This window comes from Corvus moneduloides, chromosome 2 (genome assembly GCF_009650955.1).
Source record: "Corvus moneduloides isolate bCorMon1 chromosome 2, bCorMon1.pri, whole genome shotgun sequence".
Lineage (NCBI taxonomy): Eukaryota > Metazoa > Chordata > Aves > Passeriformes > Corvidae > Corvus > Corvus moneduloides.
In genome coordinates this window covers 1,051,243-1,069,146 of record NC_045477.1, presented here as the reverse complement: position 1 = coordinate 1,069,146, position 17,904 = coordinate 1,051,243, and the positions used below count along the sequence as shown (strand labels likewise).

The 17,904-nt window shown below is 45.1% G+C and overlaps 1 protein-coding gene across 2 annotated transcripts in view; it reads right to left on the bottom strand.

Annotated features, from left to right (window-relative positions):
- The window catches only part of RAB6A (RAB6A, member RAS oncogene family), a 42,755-nt gene extending 26,294 nt beyond the window's left edge, over positions 1-16,461 (bottom strand). The window contains exon 1 of one of the 2 annotated variants that reach the window (XM_032095065.1): positions 16,205-16,461. In XM_032095065.1, the coding sequence (XP_031950956.1) occupies positions 16,205-16,274 (70 nt within the window). In that variant the 5' untranslated portion in view covers positions 16,275-16,461. The remainder of the gene's footprint in view (positions 1-16,204) is intronic. The other variant, XM_032095060.1, reaches the window with a different exon arrangement.
- Between the last annotated feature and the right edge of the window lie 1,443 nt (positions 16,462-17,904).

Below are 17,904 nucleotides of genomic sequence, written 5' to 3'. Positions count from 1 at the left end.
AAGACAAGGTATAACTTGATTTTCCTGAGTTACACCAAAAAATATCTGCTCTATTTGTTACAGCCCCAGGAAAACAGGGAAGCGCAGCTCCTCAGGGCTCAGGGAAATGTCCTCAAGCAACACCAGAGCTGTTTGTCACCAAGGAGGCCAAGATTCAGCCCTTCTCCCTGGCCAGCACCAAAGGCTCATTTGTAACGGCTTCTAAAAGAAATTTGTAATACTTATTTAAAGCCATGCTAAAAATTAAGTTTCACACACATTTGGGATTGTGTTTTAAAGACCTGCCCTTGCTACTGAGAAGGAAATACAAAACAGGATTTTGTCACAACCCAGATGTCATCAGAGCGAAGGGGTTTTACTTCAAGTCAATCTCTCTGGGCAATAATCCATGGAAACATGAGTTTTCACGCCTGCCCCTTCCTGTCAGGCACTTCCATCATTTACAAAAAGGGACCAATTACTCCCTTATCTACAACAACCAGTAATCAAATGATTAACACTTCAGTAACTGCCTTATAAAAAAGATGACTATGAAAATATGTGTTAGCCTGAAAAGCTCATTAATTCTCATTCACTGTTCTCTTTGGGTACCTCAGAGCATGTTCACCGTGTTGTTTTCTACAATAATTCATCCAAGACAGAAGGAAATGGAGGCTGATGCACTTTTCTGACCTATTAAGTGTTTTTTTCCCAGGGTGTTGCTGCCAGGCATGTAACTCCACTCCCCCACTTTTCAGTCAAATTCAGTACAATGCAGAAATCAAGGATTTCTTTTCTCTCTTTCCAAGAGATGCTTTCCAAAACCTACCGGTTCAAGGCTGGTTCATGTCTTCAAATTTGAAGTTCTCAGCCTTGTTTTAGATTACATATACCCCTGGACAGAGACACACACTTGGGATTCAATCTAGCTGAACATTAGTCTCTGTAGCTAGGAATGCAGAGCTAGTTAAAGTTATTAAAAACCTGCTCTCTTTTTCTTTAAATGAGAAAATTTTCATTTTATTCCTAGTCTTGCAGTATACGTTTTCCCGGTCTAATTCCTGCTGTACACTACTGCAGTTTGCTTCAAGTATTTGGCAAGAGTTACCACAGAATGGGTTGAGTTGGAAAGGACCTTTAAAGATCATCCTGTCCATGCTCCCTGCTGTGGTTTCCATTCTGAATAGCTCAGGTGAAACTTCCCTTCCTCAAGGGAACCTGAATAGTATTTCTGCCACTGCAAAAGATGTGAGCAGACAGTGACAAGTGGGAAAGTCTCTTGTTCCTCATGGTCACATCTCACCTGGAGATTTCTCCTCCCACTCAGACAGCTGAGCTGGCTCACTGGTATTTACTGGTCCATCTCAGTGGACAAGAAATTGCCTCTAAAAGGCAGAGCAGCAATTCTCCCAAAGGATCCTTCCTTTTACACAATCATTCCCAGGCATACTATGTAAAAACCCAGGAGGGTTTTACAGCTGACAGCTACACATTGAAGGACAACCAGATAAAAGCCTGCTCTGCCACTGATCCAAGTATTCAGTGCCATATGGATGTATTTTATGCAGTCCCTGGGCATTTTAAAACCAGCAAGAGAAGCAAAGAATTGTCACTTGTGTTTAAAGCTCAGCAGTAGCTAAAGGGAAAAGGAAGAGGCAGAAGAGAGTATTTTCTATTATCCATCTTTTTCTAAGGCAACATCAGGCTGTTTGCTGTCTTTAGGCAATTTAGAATCCTATTTTATTTAGCACTACACTTTTTTCCTGAGGGAGATGCCAGTTAGTTTTACCTGGTATCTCTGTTTCTCAGATATAAACTAAAGCACAAGTTAAGACTGCTCATGACTGGCCCCAAAGTAGAAGGCACAGCCTGGACACATAAAGCTGGAAAAAGCTCCCCTTTGCACTTTGGGATGTGAAAGGATCACACAGATCAATAAAAATGTGTGGAGACTCATTTAAAAGTTTAATGACAAACTCAGAACTCTTTCCTGCTAAGCAAATCCTAATCAGCACTGGCAGAGTTGATAAAAGTAGAACAATACCCATGATTATTAATGCACAGGAAAGATTTCCTTTGGGATCTGCACCAAGCCTTGTGACAGGGACAAAAATACGCAGTGATAAATAGCTTCATTAACTCTTGTGGGTTTTGTCAGTAATTAGCAAGACTCTTCCTCCCAAAATGGGAAATAAATGAAAGAGCACAATGCAAACAAATCTTGTTCTGTTTGCTCAGTCACAGCCACAAAGAAATGAAACAGTAAAACCGGGTCAGCCTCTGGTTCTGTCTCAAAGTCCCACTTTGGAATTTTTTTTAACTATTAAGGTGCACACTGAAAAGTTTTCCTATAAAAACTGGGGTGTTTTTTACCATCCCATTGTACAAAAGAATAAACAAGAGGCAACCCCTCACTGCTGAACACAAAGGAGCAAATCTATTAAATATAATAATTCAATTACTCTGTCAATATAGCAAAATAAAAAAACACGGAAATGTTACCTCCTCAGCACAGCTATAAAAATTCATTTTAAAATCTAAGCCTTATGTTCTAGAGATGAAACCTCTTGTCTGGTTTTCTGCAGAGGAATTCCAAGCCAAGCCTGTAACATAACCAGCGCTATTTTCACAGTTTCAAAGGTTTCCAAAAGCAACAGAGCCAAAACGAGCGTCTCAAGCAGAAGACCTCCAGGCAATCCCAGTTCTCCTCCCCCACCATAACACCAAGCCCCTGGGAAGTGACACAATGCCACGTGAGGAGCCAGACTCCCAGTTTTCTGTTGGAGGGAACAGCTGTCACCTCTCATGTTCAGTGCTCAATCTCCCATCATTTCGTACAGAAGGGGCAAATATTCTGCTTAAATATGGCTGAAGGTAACTGAGGTCTGAAGAAGTAAAGTCCTGCCCATTTCTGAATGCTGGGTGGGTTTTTTTAAATTTAACTGAGGTTAAACTGGTGTGGAAGTTACGAACTGTCTTCAACTTCCTATAGCCAAGCAAAGTAGTTTTGACTTGGAGGAATAGCCTTGGAATGCTGGAAAGAGCTGCAACCAAAATGCTGCAATGGGGTGAATAAAACATGCACGTGAACACCTGGAACAACGGGGAACAGCAGGAGCAGGAAGGGAATCTCACAGTGCGGTAAATGTGGTTTCACTCAAATGAGGAAGAACAAACCCAAGATAAGGTAACCAGAAGATCAAGATTTGCAGTAATTCCGCAGATAAGGAAAACAAAAGAACACGGAGACACAAGAATTTTGCCCAAGCCATAAGGGATGAGACAAAGCACCTAAAGGAAAGGGCCCAAACAGTTTTGACTCCTAACAGGCACAGGACAAGTGGCACAAAAGCATGGAAAACCCAAGCCACGATGAGCATCCAGCTGCGTCCCATCCTGTGTCAGAGCATCTGGGCAGAAATCCCGGCCCCTTGTAGGACAGGGATCAGAGTGGATACTTAAGATCTACTCTACAGTGACTGTGAGGGAAATTCAGATTAGGATGCCTTTCACTTCCATGCAGATGAGTTTAAAACCAACCAGAGAACAGGAATTGTGGATGATACACTCACGTTTTCATGGATATTAAACTTGGTTAATTAACTAAAGGGCACTCACAGGCCACCTTTACATTTCAGACACTTCTGTGCAGTCTCTCATTACTTGCCAGGAATGAAAAAAACGCCAAAATTTACAGACTCACGAGGATATTTTTTCACCACAGCCTGAGGATTTTGCTTTCCTTCATATCTTACATAGTTAATTTTTTAAAAATAGTTTCCAAAGAGGCTTCAAATATTCTCCAAAGGACTTTATCTTTACTGCTCACGAAATGCCTCAGAACCCTCAGCCATAAACATTGGTAACACAAAGCAGCACTTCACAAAACTATCACAACACTTGGAAATATTGTAAAGCTCATCCCAGGGATCTTCTGACCAGGTGTGGATGACCATGGAGCTAAGAAGGAAGAAGGAAGATTTAGTAGTCCAGATGTCCATGTGATCACAGTCTCTACCCAAAACTTCTTAGGAGCAAGGCACAGCAAGTGGAGGAAGGAGCTCTGGAGCTCTGAGCTGTGACATTTACTATTTCCTTCTTCCCAAAACAGCCTGCTCATTATTGCTCCAGCAATCCCAACAGCACCACTCCAGATAAACATTGTCTTAGCAACTCAATTTTTGGACAAAGTATCAATTTTGGATTGCGGTGTTTGAGTTGAAATTTCAGAACAATTCAATTTTGTCCCAGGTCATTACAGCTTTGCTGCGAGCACAATGCGACAAATTAAATGGTTTTAGAGACACCTCCAAATATTCTATTCTATTCTGGCCCACTTGCTTCTCACACAAAAATTTGACCTATTAAGTTTCAGAGCCCAGTATTGAAGTTTTATTGTTGTCATGCAAGGGTGGCTCAATATTCACTTTATATATGACAGCAGTTAAAGCCCATGGGGGTGAAGTCACTTTTTGAAGCATCTACTGCTTCCAGGCTCTATCATTCCAGCACTCCATTAAAAACCAGTGCAGGACTGCGCAAAAACCCACCAAGAGGCCTTCAGTAATTAATCATTCATAAGATCCAATTTTTACATCCCAGTACTTTATTTTTAAATACCTAATTATCTGCTTGTAAAAGGCTTTAAAGATATAAAGTGCTACATATGGAGATCAAAAGCAATCAAGCCACTGTGGACAGACATTATGTTGGGAGGGTGGATTTGCTCAGCCAGGAGTGGTTCTGGGAAGTGCAAATTCCACACGGGCAAAAGAGGAAGGAGCCAAGAGCTCCTCCATCACCTGAAGCACAAGAGATCCCTTCAACTGATTTCCAGATTTACAGCCACTTTAAGTTCCCAATTTAAGTCAGAAACTAAATGCTACCGAACCATTTTGGAAAGAAGGAGCAGACATTGAAAACGCAATTATGAATTTCTGATTTAAATACCTTTACCACAGAATTTGTTCCCATAACAAACCATATTCATGGGCAGTTTAGACAGAAATCTGCATTAAATCCTCAAACAGAACAACGTTTTCCAAAGTAACTTTTGTTAAATAAACTGTAAATGATAGGCTAATGCACCATCTAATATGGAAACTCTCTCCTGGATTCCTCAGAGTTATATTCCTGAGGCAGGAGAAGGGAGGCAGCAGAGAGCAGCAGGGATAAAACTGGCAGCCACCTGAGGATGCCTTTCTGAAGGGAAGCATTCCCTGCTTTGAGCACTGAGCGCTATCCCAGTGCAAGCTAAACCAGCCGACGCCAGCATCCAGCTGAGGGAATCCAGGCATCGCTTCCCTAGATCACATGCCAAATGGGGCCCTTGGAACAAGCTCCTGCTCTCTTCCCAAAGCTGTTTTGCCCTTGAAAGCACAACAAGCAATGCTAAGTCAGCCATTTCCAGCGAGGAATTAGAGAAGTTTCAGGAGACCTATTAGAATGCAAGGGATTACCATCCCCTTCCCTTCCCTCCATCATTTAGCCCAGTTAAATTTTGCCTAATGTTTCCCCAGCACCGTTATCCCACTGGCAAAACAAGCAAGTACTTCCTCCTGCTCCCTCCTCTCTTGACTACCTACACTGCCACAAAGAAATTTCTGCTCTCTCACACTGTGGTGACAATTTTCCTGCCTGGGGAAAGGAGAAAAGGAAAAGAACAAAAAGAAAGAAAGGAGGAGGAGAAAAAGAAGAAAGGGAAGGAGGAGAAAAGGAAGGGAAGAAGGGGAAGAGAGCTCCATATAGCATCCTCCTCAGCAATTCCATCTGATTCCCACAACTGACCATCTCCTGGGCAGTGCTGGAAGAACTAAGACCTGCTCTTTCCACACAGGAGATGCAGAACAGCTTCCACAGGAGCTCCCTCAAACTCATTCTCCAGGCAGACACACACGTGAGTGCTTCTTCAGAAGTGAGCTTGGACAAGATCCTAAAATAATCCTGACTGAAGGTCGATGGAGCCTGGCTTATGAAGAGGCAGCTCGTAGGGAAAAACCTGCCCAGAGTACATTCATTAAGCACAGCTCTCCTCCAGGCAGCTGCTGATCCGAGCTGACAGGAATGGCTGTGGAGAACACCTGGGGACCGGTGCAAAAATAACCGGAGCTGCACCAGCACACACGGGTTTGTCCACATGATGCAGCTCCCCAGCAAGGCAGAGGGAGAACAGCTGGTGTAAAATATAGGACACTGACACCAGGGCGTGTGCAAGGGCAGCACAGAATCCTGGGGTTTTGCACCAAAAAAACCCCAACCACAATTTATTTTTTAGCAACAAAAACCCAAACCGTGTAGAAACTGAGATCAGCACGGCTGAGGGAGCTGCAGGCTCTGGGCTCCTCAGACACCTGCATGGGTCCAGGCAGCACATGGCTACAAATCCCTGAAACTGAGGATTCAAAGGAAGCATGTCCTCACACCACACTATCTGTTTCTCCTTCACATCTCTGCTCCTGAGCTGTCCCAGCTTTCCTCTTGGGAACTGGGGCAGGACAGAGGCCACCAGACACTCAATGCTCTTGCTGCCTGCACTGCCTGGGCTGCAAGTTAAGAACTCCAAGCTTAAAGCATCTTAAACCATTACATCAATTCCCAGCTTTTCAATGGGAAACTTCTCCTCTAAAATCTTCCTCTTTTCCTCTAAAATCTTCCTAACTGACCTCTCCACATGGAGTTTCAGCCAGCTGACAATAAACCCGTTCCTTCCCAGCTGTGCTTCACAAATGCCTTGGAAAGAGGTCATGCAGGGTCTGCAAACCCAAGGTCTGACATTCATCTATAAGAATTTTAAAAATAAAAATAGCTAGTCCTTAAAAGGTAGAAATTTGGTTCCAAATAGTAAATGGAACAAGTTTTGTTGGTGTTTTATTCTGATCTTTTCTAGATGAAAGGATATTTCAGAGAGAATTGTGGGGTTCAACTACAGAAAAAAAAATAAAGTGGTTATTTGAGAAATTGGGTTTGGAGTAGAAAATTCTTTAGAGAAGAATTATCTACACTCCAACTGGGATACAGTATCTTGAAATAAATACTCTCCTCCAGCAGTATTTTCCAGAAGAACAATTCCTTTCTATTAAGGACACATACTAGTTAAGTTCCTATTTAATTGTAATATTTACTCTCGAAGACTTGTTTCTAACTTGAGCAATTCATTGTAAAAATGCACACAGAAAATATTTTGGGGTCTTCAGGCTGCCCTACCTAAAAACCAGCCTTAAGTGCACCACAGGGTTGGCGCTGGACTCACGTTTTTAGGCAAGTAGCTGAGAAGCACCAAATCCAGGGGAAAGCACAGAGCTGTTTTGAGACATCTTAAAAACATCTCATGTAGAGGACACTGCTTCCCCTCCTCCACTTTCCAAAAGGTAAAGCTAAAAAGCCTTTGCTCTTCCTGGGATCTGGAACCAGGCAGGCAAAGGCAGATCTCACATCTCTGCCTCGCTCTCAGCTGTGCAAGGCTTGCACAGACGAAACATCAGCCACACAATTCCCCAGGGAAATTTTTCTCTAGATGGCAGGATTTACTGGAGGGAATGTGTAGTAATTCACACAAGGCTCCTTTTGAGTTTCCTAAAATCTCTCTTGCATTTTCAAGTGAAAATGTAAAATTCCTAAAGCCAAGGAATTTATTTTTAACTGTAAATTACTCACTGTGACAGTACAGGGTCCACCAAGCCTAGAAACACAGGCAATCTATGAGCCCTTTACATTTCAGCAGAGAGGGGGGAAATATTTTAACACCAAACCAGCTGATGAGTCAAGATTGGAAAAGCTTTTTTCACTGGGAAAAGCTTTTTTCAAGTCTGCTGTTGCACTACAGCATCCAAATAAAGAGGTCAATTTTATGGGACACGAGTGTTTGATCTGCCTACTGTTTATGCAGTGTCAGGGAAACAAAAAGCCATCCTCTTCTCCAAGTCACACTGTGGTTTAAGACCAACTAAAAACAAAAAAAAAGTGAAAGAATTACGGTCATGACAGTGGTGGTACAGCGGTGGATAAAAGCCACTCTGATGACTGTCCAGTGAAAAAACGTAACTCAGCTAGGGAAGAAAAATGGGAAGCTGGAAGAACAGAAAGAATAGGAACCTAACTATGATGTGAATACATAAATATTTAATATTAAGAGGCAGCTGGAAAAGCTGAGAAGAAATTACAAGAACCAGTGAGTGAGTCTGGAAGTGAGGGAGTGGAATAGACCAACCCTGTGAAAACCTCTTTGTAAAGCACTCCAAGGTCAGGAAAAAAAAGGAAAAAAAAAGGTTGGGATTTCCTTGTCATGATACTCCAACTGTCTTCAGCCATCAGCCCATCCTCCAGCTGTGTCCAGCTGCTCTGCTGAAGGATTCACCTCCAGCATTATCCAAACCAGCAGCACAGCTCAGCTCGAGGAATGTCATCCTGGTTTTTATGTGGACACAAGTGATTTTTCGGCCACTTGGAGTGAGCCAAGGACAAAATGCCCAAAAGCTTCTCCAGAAGCAAGCACAGGGAAGCGGAAAGGGAAAAAAATAAACAGGTACTATAGACAAGACAAAGAAGGCAGCAAACCTCTAGCATGAAGACCTGCCTAGTGCTGCCAAGGAAGGTCAAAAAGGAGTCAGAACTTCCTTTGAGAGACAATGTTCTCCATCTCCTCCACCACCTCACACATCCACTGGATGATTCCAGTGCTCAGCCAGTTCAGATTTCTCTGCTAAGCCTTCCTTCCATCAGGCCATTCAAAAAAATCTTCCTGTCACTGACACCAAGGGTTCTCACAGCCAACTCTGTACCAGCAGAGGAGGACAGGAATGAGTGTTTTCTACTCCCAGAAAAGGCAACATCTCCATTAAAAAAAAAAAGGAAGCTGCAGAGAAACACTTCTGCACTCTCATTAATCCAGTGATGTTTGCCCACTCCTGTGCAGCTCCAGAGCCTCTGCAGGGCCAAAGCCCCAACCTGTTAGCAGGAATTCTCCCTTCCCAATTCCAGCAGCAGCTACCTACACCCCTTGGCAAAGACCACACTGACAGGCATCTTGTCAATCCTGCATCAGTCACTGCTTGGAGCTTTGCCATGGATGCTGCACCCTCCAAGGACCCCTCTCCTTTTAGCTACGTATCTATTCCAGCTTTAATCCCCCTTTGCTTTGTGTTGCACATATCAAGAACATTATGAAAATTAACTTGCTGTAACTCAAACCTAGACAGGGGCATGGACAGGAAGCACAGCAGGAAGCATTTAGTGGAATGGAATAAACTGGCCCCTGCATTAATTAGAGCAATGCTGGAGTGGGTTGGTTTTTTCTGCAGCAATTGCTGATTGCTCCTGAAGAAGCAAACCATTAAAGAAAAGTCACTTAGCAGGATAAATGGCACTCGTCTATATGGTGCAAATGTTAATATACAGAGGTTCAAAGGGTCACAATTCAAAACAGAGAAAAGACCAACTGAAAGTTAGGACATTTTCTCATTAGCAAGTTTAGCTGCCCCACCTGGTTCTGGCCACGTCTGAAGACCAAATACTGCTCATCAGTATTGCTCCAGTATTCCTTCCCAACCCTTTCAATTCTGGGAAAAAATGCTTTAGAGTTAAAGCAAAGCCTTAATTCTGTGTGTTGGTAACACCTACACATGTCTGGATGAGAGAACACTACGAGCCTGCGAATCTTGGAATAGCTGGGTGGCATCTCCAGGGGATACTGGCAGCTACTCAAGGCATGGAGACTCTTCCAAGTGAGCCCCAAAATCCCTGCTCATTAAAATGGAAGCAGCTGACATGGGTGACATCAGCACGTGCCTTGTGCTCAGCCAGGCATCTGCAGGCATGGAAGAAGCTCAGGTCAAGCAGGATTTGCTCCTGGAGCTCCCAGTTAGACTCCAAAGCAGCAAAGAGTGGCATTTCCAGGCCTGGTCTCTGTGATAGGACTAAAGGAAGAAGTGCCAGCGGGGACAAAAATGCCCTAGGAGAAGGAGAGGGCCTTTGGAGAACATCCCCTCTTAAATTGGTTCTAATCACTATCAAGAACCTCAAGGATTTTGTGTTTGCCTTCGTAAAAATACTTCAAAAGTCAAACTCCAAGACACCCCAGGATGTGTTCCTCAGCTTCCTGTGTGCATGCTGTGACTAAACCAGTGAGGATCACACTGGGATGCCGCAGTCCAAGGGACTGGGAAAAGCACACCCTGGCAGCACAGACCCATCCCAGTTTACAGCGGTCCAGCAGAAAGGACGCGCGAACTGCGAACAAGGAAAGGGAAGTTACACCCTCACTCTAAGAAGTCAAATTAATTAAATGCACTGTTGTGCTGGACAGCTGAATAAGGACTTCCTTCCCAACTGGAAGGCTGAACTCCTTTTTGCCAGACCCAACAGGAGGCAGCCAGAGGCAGGCAAGGGGCTTGACAACTCAGAGCTCACACCGAATTTATTTACATTTAGTTTCACACGATATTTGCTTCCCAGATTATCTTTTTTTTTATTATTGTCATGCACTAGGCTTCATTTGGATAAGAGCTAAATAGTACTGAAACACACAAAAAAGTCATTTTTTCCAGTTAATATCACTCAAATATTCCAGGACATGGTTTGAACATAAAAGGAAAATATCTGATATAAAATAATTGATGGAATTGTTCACTGTCCCTGGGCCTTTCATTATACTAGAGCCAGAAGAGTTGGGTTTATGCTGAGGGGAAAACAAAGAATTCATTTAGCTTTTCAACTTCGTGTGAGCTCAGCAAATAAATCAAGCAAAGAGACCTGAAAAATTTTACTTTCACTGCAAGTCCACATTTTGGCTGCTGTTTGTTTGCCAAGACACGTGTTTTTCATTTAAACTACTTCCATAAATAATTTATATTAATGTGTCAAACCCGTCACCATTTTGATGGCATCTGTAATTTTCAAAGTAGTGCTTTTACAGAAGCTCAGAAGCATCTAGATTGGAAAAGACCTCTGAGATCATCAAGTCCTTGATCAGCCAAGGGCTGGACTCAATGATCTCAGAGGTCTTTTCCTTGCTCCATACTAGGAGACATGCATCAGCATTTCCATACCTGTTCAGAAACATTCATACATCACAAGGTTACTGTTCTTACAGGCTACAGGCCTCACAGGTAAATTCTGGAGGTTGACTTGAAAAATCTGATGGTATTCATGTCGAGACAGCAAAGTGTGGTTTTTTCTGAGCCACGTTTCAAAGCACGTTTCAAAGCTGGCTTGTTTTGGTTGGGTGGTTTGGGGTTTTACAATCATTAGTGTACACAACAGGTACTTGTATATGCATGAAAACAACAAAATGCCTTTAAACATCTGGACTAAATTAGCAGGTAACTAAAAAGCAGCTATTTCCTCACAGGCTGATTACAGACGACAGATTTTTAACCATCACTGAAGCTGAAAAAAATGGCTATTGGCTCTCATAATTCCCAAATGCCACATCGCCTGCTAAGGTGGCCTCAGATGAGTTTCCCTGCCTTTGTTTCTCCATTAGTCCCACTTACATTTTCAGCAAAAGCCTTCAGACATCTGCTCTGCAGAACCTGGATCCAGTGCCAGGTACCACCACCACCCCGAGAGCTGCAGATAGAAAATCCATTATGTCACATCGAGGGAAAAGATGATCATTTCCTTCCAAATCACAAATTATTTCGGAGATGCAGAGAGAAAAGCACAGCAGAGAGCAGAAAGGCACAGCTATTCCTCCTTTCAAGAATAGGCACAGCTCCTTCAGAGGCTTCCACAAATAGACAGGGATCAAAAGGCACCGTGAGAACAGGCACCGCAAAACACTGATGTCTTTTCCTCTGTGCTTCTTCCACACGTTGCTGGAGGAAGGGATTTTTCAGAGATGAAGAAGAGAAAGAAGAGAAATGGTGGAGTTCAAGACAGCGAGGAAGGATCAGACACCAAGCACATCGCACTGTGAAAGAACCCCAGAATGGTTTGGGTGGGAAGGGATCTGTCACCAACGAAGATGTTCGACAGTGCTGATCCCATCACTGACCCCTGAAGAACCCAGGTGAAGACTGAGGCAAAGCAAGGCCCTGAGTACCTCAGTCTTCTCCATAGCCTGGGTAACCAGGTCTCCCGTTTCCTTACGGAGAGACCCCACACTTTTCCTGGTCTTCCTGTATCGCTACAAAAGCCTTTCTTGTTGCCCTTGATGACTGGCCAGATTTAATTCTATCAGGGCTTTAGCATTCCTAACCTCATCTCTGGCTGCTCAGACAATTTCTGTGCATTCCTCCCAGGCTACCTGTCCCCACTTCCACCCTGTACAGGCTTCCATTTTGGGTTTGAGGTTGTCCAGGAGTTCCTTGTTCATCCATGTAGGCTTCCTGGTGTTCCCCCCTCATTTCCCCTTTGTTGGGATGCCTTGCTGATATTCCACCTCCAGATGTGAAGCCCAAATTTCAGAACTCATGGAAAATTCATACAGTCCAAACAGAACCCCAAATATCTGGAGGCCCAGCCACAGGAAAACCACAACATTAAGAAATTAACAGGAGGGAAGGGGATACGCTTTTAAACCACCAGTGCAACAAGGTAATAGCTCTCTGGAGTTTGTCAAGCTGAAAATTCCTTCGAAACAAGGGAGTTTTAGGTAGCACGGGGATGAGAGTGCGTGCCTACTGTGAGCAGCGTTACACCAGCCTCACGTTCCACACCAAGCACCTGCAGCTCCCCAGTTATCTAATGAGACACATCACACTGCTCAGCAGTGCCTGTACCAACATCATTATGCAACAGAACAGCTCATTAGTGCTTTCCAAACAGTTATATTTCAAAAGTTATTACACTGCACTTATCAGTGGGTTTTCAATATTAAAAATCTCAGCTCCTGATAAAAAAAAAACAACAAAACACAAGTGGTTCTAATTTCCTTCAAGATCTTATGCAGAAGTGCCAGCAGAAAGACAACAGGGAGCTCTTTTGCTTTCTGTACATGTCGGTGCCCTTCAGACCTGCTCGCCAATGAAACCTGCAATAGAAACTCACATGAGGAACAAATATTTCTGTTGAGATGCCCCAGCATCCAGTTCTGCCCACTCAATCAAAAAAAAAAATCCATTTATTAAGAAGTAGAGGTGTTCCTATGCAAAGCAGAACTAAAATGGTTGTTAATGTTTGAATGTGAATAATATTTACTGCAAGCTACCCCAACGTAGTAGGTATGTGTCCACTCCCTGATGTGACCCAGAAATTAGAATTCCTTAAACTTGAGGTATTAGGACTGATGAAAATCACCTGATAAAAGCAGATCAAAGGCAGTAAGAAACATACTTCCCCACACACAATAGCTCTATGTAATCCGTCAGCACAGAGCTCTCCCTGCCTTTTAGCAAAGATTAGCATTTTTAAAACTGCTAAACTCTGTATAATCTTCAATCATTGAGAAAAGTAATTCAATTAAGGAGAGTGCTGGTGAAGCTGCCTTCTTGCTAGCCAGCCAGTGCTGTATCCCTGTACAAGTTTAAAAAAATAGAGATGGAAAGAGAGGAGAAGATTCTTCTGGCTGGGCACGGATGATGTTGCAGGCTCGTGATGCACCCACAGCACATGCAGCAAGTCCCCAGGCTGGGCCTGGGAGGGGCGTGGGGGACACAAACCCCAGAGACAAGGAGATTTTGGGGATCGAGGAGCGAGGAAAATCAGCATCTTAGCAGGGGAAAGCGCATCTGCAGCTAGTGATGAACAGCACGAGGCAGAGCCACTGCAGTCCATGAGAATGCTGAGGGATACGGCACTGAACTCCCACAATATGGCTGAGGAGAGCGGAGAAAAGCACACACTGCATCCACTGTGCAGTCCCACTTTCAGATGGAAATAAAACACCCGGGGATGCTTCCAGACCTCCCATGGAAGGGCTGCAAAGCCTGCCCAGTAAGGAACTGCAGTTTAGATTTCCTCAGCCACAAGACACACGTTTATAGGCGAGGCTGTGTACAGTCAGCGCAGGTCTGCCAGCAGCCAGCTCTGGATGCTGAGGCAGCTAATGGCCATCGCAGCCCTTTGTACCATTTCATTTGTCATCCTGAAGTCCCTGGATGTAAATGAATCCAGAGCACTCAGCCTCCCCACCAGCAGCAAGAGGATATCTTTAATTATGGCCTTCCAACAGGGCAGAGAACCTTTCAGCTAAACAGGAAGCGAATGCAGCAATCCAGCGCAACAGTTGTACAAAGATCTCCTGGGTTATGAAAGCTGCTACCCTAAAAACTTTTATTTCTGCAGCTCCCTTAACCTTCCAGACAAAGAACAACAAGGTGTGAGCAGAGCCCACTCCAGCTCCCTTTTTGCAACACCAGATTCTTCTGCAGTTTTCTCCAAATATTATGAGGGTGTTTATTCTTCCAGGAGCCACTCAGAACGAGAGCTCTGCATCCTTCGGGCAGTAAAAAAATAAAAAATTACAGGGAATGACATCATGACAGAGACATCTGAAGAGCTTCAATCCAGGAAGGGACGCGTCTCCATCAGAGGCAGACTCACGGAGCGCCGTGTCGGAGCATGCCCACGCTGCAGCACCCGCGGGATGCGCGGACACGGAGCCGGCACGGAGTCATCGCCCAGCATCCCAGACAAAGGCAGGGCTGGAGCCCACCCTGCAGCTGCCAGCCCGGCCCTGGATTCAAATCAGCTCCCACCCAGCACTAAGCCCCAGCTGAGGCAGCAGTAGCACGGCTGGGAATATTCCGTCAGGAGGATTTCGCTGTGCTGTACCCACAGAATCCCTTCTCTCCTCCCTAGGTTTGATGCTATGACTGGGAATTATTCAAAACCTTCCAGTATAAAAACAGATGATTAGCTGAGAAGGAAAAAAAATTGCTAGAGGAAGCAGATATCTGACATTATGTCAGCTAGAAGAGACAAGAAATCCACGTGTAAACGAAGAGCTGCTGAGATTTAAGATCTGCAGCAGGTGCCACAACCTTCCATGGAGGTATTTGAAAAGCTTCACAATACTGAAGCTCAGAAATACAGGTAAACAAACCAAGGATTTTGCAAATGCATTGCTAATATTTAAGATTCCTGTTATCAAATACCTGGGGAAAAATCAACCAAACAAAAACCCAAAAAAAAACCCCAGCATTTTCTACACATGACTCTCATCCAAAATCCTCATAAAATGGCTGGCCAAATAGCACCTTACCAAGCAGATCAGGTGACTTACCCAAAAAATAATAAATAATCAAGTTGAACTTGTGCTCCCCAAATCCCTGATATGAGAAGAGCTGTTTCAACCCCAAAAACACAAAATAAAAAGAGAACGATTCAAGGAACAGACTAAAGGAAATTGACAACGTACAGGTAAATAATTTCAACAGCAGCCTTATCACCAAGCTCATCCACATCTGAGTGAGGAAACACCAACATACAAGTAATTTGGGCGAAAAAAAACCACCAAACCAACAAAAACCAACTAGTGTTTCATCATCTCCTGCCATAGGGACCAAAGGTGGCTGAGGGAGCAAATACCCCGCCCTGTGACAGAAAATATTTTGTACCTATTCATTATGTCAAAGATTGCTCAGCATCTACCCAGGATTACACAAAGCATCTCATAAAGGAGCTTGCCTTTTTTTTTTTTTTTTTTTTTTTTTTCAGAAAACTCTTCCAAGGGAAAGATTTGGAATGCAGTATTGGAGATAGAGGCCTTCTGCTGAGGAAGGAGGAGACATAGGTTGGGGGTTTTTTTCATTCCAAAGACAGGGAAGAAAACCTCACTGACTGAATTAAGTATTCAGAGCGTCGCTCTGCCAAGACATAACTCCATTATGGAAAAACGCTGTATATACACAGAAAACACTGCGGATTGAGACTCCTGCCCCCCAAAAACCAGAGGAGCTGGGATCGAATGAATCAGCAACTGTTTCTGGAGATGGGCTTTAGTGGGTGGGGGGTTAACCAGAGCTGAACCCCGCGGACCCCCATGAGGCTGGGTGGGTGTCGAGGAGAATGAGGAGGGACTCTCACAGGGGAAGGTGGGTGTCGGGAAGGGTGAGGAGGGGGATCCTCTCAGACCTCCATGACGGCGGGTGCGTGGGTGGGTGGGTGTCGGGGAAAATGAGGAGGGGGATCCCATCAGACCCCAAGAGGGTGGGTGGGTGTCAGGGACCCTCCCAAGGCTGTCGGAGAGGATGAGGAGGGGGTCCCTTCGTGCCCCCACGAGGGCGGGCGAGTGTCGGGGTGGGCGTCCCGCCCCGCTGCCGGCCCGAGCCGGGCGGTGACTCACCGCTCTGCTCGCCCAGGAACACCAGCTTGAATTTCCGCAGCGGGTTCCCGAAGTCCCCGCCCGACGACATGATGGAGGAGCCGCCGCCGCCGCCCCGCGCTCGCTCCGCTCCCCGCGGCGGCACCCGCGACCGCTCCCGCTGCTTTCCGCCTCCGCCTCCTCCTGCTTCCCCTCGTCCTCCTCCTCCTCCCCGGCGAAGGCTGCGGGTCCCGGTGAGCTGCCGGTGTCGGTGCCGCCGCTTCGCCCCCCCCGCTCTCCCGGAGCCGGCGCTCCGCCCGCCCTGCGCACGCGCTGTGAGCGCTTCCCTCTCCTACGGACCGGGAATGGTTTGGGTTGGGAGGGACGTGGAGAATCATCCCGTTCCACCCCCTGCCATGGGCAGGGACACCTTGCACCAGAACAGGCTGCTCCAAGCCCCATCCAGCCTGGCATTGGACACTTCCAGGGATCCAGGGACAGCCACAGCGTCTCTGGGCAGCCTGTGCCAGGGCTTCCCCACCCTCACATCCTCAACATCAGTGTAAGGTCTGAAAGATATACCCAGTCCTTAAAACCAAAGGCTTAATCCTAAACTTATAGAGATATTCCTTTCAGAGGAGCATCCCTGGGGAGCAGATCCCTCACAGAAGGGTGATGTTTCCCAGGGAGGTCAATGATCCTCCCTGCCATCCTTTAACAGTGGCTGAGGGCCCTCCACCTTTTGCTGGAGGGGCCAGCTTTCCCTTCCACTATTTTTTGCCCATTTTCCCTTATTCTGCCCTCAAAGTTCAGTGGTTTAGGAAGTTCCCAGGTGCATCCTGGCCCCTCCTGTTTAAACCTTGGCTGGGAGATTGTTCCAGAGCATCTCTGCTCTGATAGTCAGGGAAATGGCATCTTCTGCATGTTTAGTCCCCCATTTTGAAAGCCTTTCTATTTTTGATAGTTTCATTTGTACTCCCTCGATGTGATTAACTGCTTCTCCATGGGTAGTTTTGTTGGGTTTTTTTTACCCAGGCCTTGAAGTGCCAGTGAACTAAAAAAGAAAATGTGTCTTTAATCAAGTGATTAAATTTAAACAAGTTTTAGTAGATATGAGCAGAATCTCCCATGCAGCTCTGCACCCAGCATCTGGGAGCACTTCCACACCGGTTGTGTGGCTGCTCTCCTGCGCCACGGAAAAAGGGAACCCAGACTGGCAGAGACTGGTCTGACATTATTTCAAATATTAAATACATATATTGTCCTTGTTCCTGTGTCAGGGTGCATTCCAGGATCTTTCCCACGGGTCCCAGGGAAAACAAGGCAGAGGAGGAAATAGGCGAACGAGGTTTTCTTCTAAAGTCTATTTGAACACTTTTTGATTGTTTTCATCATGGGATGAGTCTGAAAAGAAGTGGAGGCAAGGCCAGGGAAGCCTTAAAAAGGAGGAAAAGCTTCCTGGAGGTTTTTTTTGTGTGATAAAGAAAAAGGAAGTCATCGAGTCACCTCAGCTTCTCCATTTAAATATCACAAAAAAAGGTTTGGAAGTTGTGCTGCTGCAACAGGGATTCAGTTTCCTGGCTGTGAAACGATGCAAAAGGCAAAAAAAAGGCACATTCTAGTTGGAACTAAGGGCTGTGTCCTAACAGAGAGCGTGCTCAGCCACCAGAACAAGCTGCCAGGAGCAGCACTATCTTTGTATCCAGGGAAAATCAAGAGCAGGAGCCTTTGTGAGAAAGATG